Source organism: Canis lupus, chromosome 18, assembly GCF_011100685.1.
Source record: "Canis lupus familiaris isolate Mischka breed German Shepherd chromosome 18, alternate assembly UU_Cfam_GSD_1.0, whole genome shotgun sequence".
NCBI lineage: Eukaryota > Metazoa > Chordata > Mammalia > Carnivora > Canidae > Canis > Canis lupus.
This window is the reverse complement of record NC_049239.1, coordinates 41,325,360-41,329,291: the sequence shown is the minus strand read 5'-3', so window position 1 is coordinate 41,329,291 and position 3,932 is coordinate 41,325,360. Positions and strand designations below refer to the sequence as shown.

The window sequence follows — 3,932 nt, the reverse complement described above, 5'->3', positions numbered from 1 at the left end:
TCTGTTAACATAATTCTGAATTTTTCACTCCCAAACTATTCTTTAGAAATTTGTAATCTTGTCTCTTTTCTCTTTGTATTCTTCTAATATCAATGATAGTGTGCCTTACATAATGAATGATCTCAACTATATTTATCTTAAAACTCAAACTATTAAGAGCAGTGGAATATTTTTCCCATTTTTTTACAATAACTCCAGATATTTGTGAGTCAATACTCAAAAGAAAAGATTATTGTAGGATTATGACAGAAGTGAGTAGATAGTATAATTTAAAAATGTTTTGGAAGTAGGCTAAATTAAAATGGGCAAATTGGCAGATTGGATTACAGGAAAAGGGAAAAAGCCTCAGACATGAAGAAAAAGTAAAATCATAATAGTGAAAGAAGCAGAGGTTGGCACTTAATCCTTCTTACTCACTATGAGCCAGATCTTTTCTCATTTTCTACCTAGGTACCATGATTATGTTCAACGTGTCTTTCCCAAACTAGTATATAGTGGAACTAGGATTTGAACTCAAGACATCTGAATCTAGCATCTGTGTTCTTGCCCAGGAAATGTAATGTTTTGCTAGATTAATAGCCATCCCAGATAAAATATCAAGACTGCAAAATATAAACTGACAAAAGATGAAAAATTCTCAGATGGGCAATCTTTACATAAAAAATGCAGTAAAACTGGGCAGCCCGGGTGGCTCTGCGGTTTGGCATTGCCTTCAGCCCAGAGCCTGATCCTGGAGACCCAAGATCGAGTCCCACGTCGGGCTCCCTGCATGGAGCCTGTTTCTCCCTCTGCCTACATCTCTGCTTCTGTGTCTCTCATGAATAAATAAGTAAAATCTTTTTAAAAATGCAATAAAACTGTTAAATGTGGTTTATGACAAAAAGGTATATGCACATAATAAAATATAGTTATTTACTATTATCCCAGTGAGGTAATAAGATAATGTCACAAAATAAATTGTGTTTGCATGTTTATCAGCTTTTTGGAATATCATCAACCTTGAAATATTGGCCATACTTGTATATACAAAAGAGATACACATAAAGAAGTATACTGTTATAATGTTTAAAAGAAAACACATAAAAACCAAAAATAGTCATTTCTGGAGAGTAGGATCATAAAGTCAATAATTTTGAGACTGATTATAAATTTATTCTCTCATTCCTCTGTGTCCTTTGAAGAATTAATGATATGAATTGTTTGACAATAAAATATAGTTAATAAATTAACACAAAATATTGAAGAACCTTTTAATAATTACCAATAGCAATGACAACATCAAGCATTTGGGGCAGCAATATCATGATTGTAAAATTATTCTGAATTGTTTTAAGAATGAAAATTAAAACAACAGGAATATCTCGATTGACAAAGGGTCAAATAAATACCACTTAGAAAAATTTTACAATGTCAGTTATAAATGAACAATTTATCCATGGAAAATATAGTAACATGGGAAGAAGTGTTATAATAATTCCGAGTCAAAATCAGAACACACTTGGCATACAATGATTTCAATGACAAACTATATATGCTATGAACAAGAACTTGAAACAGAAAAATCATAACATGTATATTGAATAATGGAATTTTCTTCAAATGGTATTTTTAGAAATAAGACAATTCAGGGTAAAAAGGACCATATATGTGTAAAAACACTGTTTAGGTTATAGACATCATTAAGATTTTTCTACCACATTGAATCCATATGCAGAGATTCTCGAGGACATCAGTTTAATAGAACAGTAAAGATGGTAAACAGGAAATTTCCTCAATTATGACAAACCTCAAAGTTCTCCAGGCTTTTGTTATCAACGACTATCAGTGAATGTGACATAAAACACAAGAGGTAAAAGACTTGTCAAAGTAGATTTTTGTAAAGGATATTTTATCCAAGATACTGATAAGCTCAGAGATGAAGTCAGAGACCCAAAAATCAGTGAACTCAACTGAGGATATTTTCTTCAGGAGGGTCCTCCAACAGTATGAGTGCTAAATAATATTGGAATAGTGTTTTTCAGATTTCAATGCACATAGATAAAATGCATAATATGTGAACTAGATGTGTATATATGTGATGATAAAAATCTTTTTTCATTTTAGGGAAACTCAAGGTAAAGCAGGGCAACTCTTAGACGTAAATTTTCAAATGAAGGCCAAATTTATTTTTTTAAGGATTTTATTTATTTATTAATGAGAGAGAGAGAGAGCGGCAGAGACACAGGCCTAAGGAGAAGCAGGCTCCATGCAGGGAGCCCGACTTGGGACTTGATCCTGTGTTTCCAGGATCAGGCCCTGGGCTGAGGTGGCGCTAAACTGCTGAGCCACCAGGGCTGCCTGAAGGCCAAATTTCAAGGCAGTTAAGGCACCTGACCAAGGAAAGTACAAGTTTTGCCATTTTCAATCTTGGTAGGAATCAAAATATTTAAAGGATATTGACTTTTTATTATCCAAATGCAAAGGCTTTGATCCATTTTGGTTAGTTTCTGACTTAATATATAGATCTGGGAGAGGCTTGGACTTCTGCAGATTTACAAAGATTCACAAGGATTAAAGAAATTGGAGGTAACAGAGCAAAAATAAGGAATTCGGAGGTCAGCCCAATGATCTCCCCAAGATGTTACTTCTTTTCTTCTTTTGCAGATTAAGGTCTTATCAAGTTCACCCTACCTATAGATACTACTATGGCGATGAACAGCAGTGTGAATGAATTCATTCTGTTTGGCTTGACACAGGATCCAAGAAAACAGAAAGCAATATTTGGGGTCTTCTTGATGTTTTATCTTGCCACACTGTTGGGAAACTTTCTCATTGTAGTGACTATTAAAAGAAGCAGGACCCTTGGGAGTCCCATGTACTTCTTCCTATTTTACCTGTCCTTTGCTGATGCCTGCTTCTCTACAACCACAGCTCCCAGGTTGATTGTGGATGCCATTTCCCAGCAGAAGACCATTTCCTACAAGGAGTGCATGACTCAGGTCTTTTCAGCCCACTTCTTTGGATGCATGGAAATCTTCGTGCTGATCCTGATGGCTTTTGATCGCTATGTAGCCATTTGTAAGCCCTTGCGTTACACAACCATCCTGAACAGGCATGTCTGCAGTGTGCTGGTGATTCTGGGTTGGGTGGGATCCTGTATCCACTCTTCGGCACAAATTGTCCTGGCTTTGAGATTGCCTTTCTGTGGTCCCAATGTGATTGATCACTATTTCTGTGACTTGCAGCCCTTGCTGAAACTTGCTTGCATGGACACTTATGTAATAAATTTGCTAGTTGTTTCTAACAGTGGAGCCATATGCTTGGTGAGTTTCATAATCTTGCTTATCTCCTATGTTATCATCTTGTACTCTCTGAGAAACTACAGTGCAGAAGGAAAGCAAAAAGCCCTTTCGACCTGCACCTCCCATTTTATTGTGGTTGTCCTATTTTTTGGTCCATGTATATTCATGTATACACGCCCAGCAACCACATTTCCAGTAGACAAGGTGGTGGCAGTGTTTTATACCATTGGGGCACCCTTGCTGAACCCTCTGATCTATACACTGAGGAATGCGGAAGTGAAAAATGCCATGAAAAAGTTATGGTGTAGCAAATTGTGACTTCTGCTGATACAAGATATTCAGGGATCCTAATATATATTTCCTTAACAGGTTGGTTTTCCTTCAGGGACAGGAGAGATAGAATATTTTTCTTTGGGGAATAAAGCCAATTTGTAATTTTTAATCATCCTTTTTGTATATTTTATTGTATTAATATCAATAAATAGTAATAAATATATAGACTCCTTATTCTGAGAGGATTGCATTAGAATAAGATTACTTGGGGATCCCTGGATGGCTCAGTAGTTTAGTGCCTGCCTTTGGCCAGGGTGTGATCCTGGAGACCTGGGATCGAGTCCCATGTCAGGCTCCCTGCATGGAGCCTACTTCTCT

At 36.3% G+C, this 3,932-nt stretch overlaps 1 protein-coding gene across 1 annotated transcript; it reads left to right on the top strand.

Annotated features, from left to right (window-relative positions):
- Positions 1-2,684: 2,684 nt before the first annotated feature.
- LOC119864125 (olfactory receptor 4C11-like) lies at positions 2,685-3,599 on the top strand. The gene has a single exon (XM_038562475.1). It carries the CDS (start codon positions 2,685-2,687, stop codon positions 3,597-3,599), a length of 915 nt encoding a protein of 304 aa, XP_038418403.1.
- The last annotated feature ends 333 nt before the right edge of the window (positions 3,600-3,932 follow it).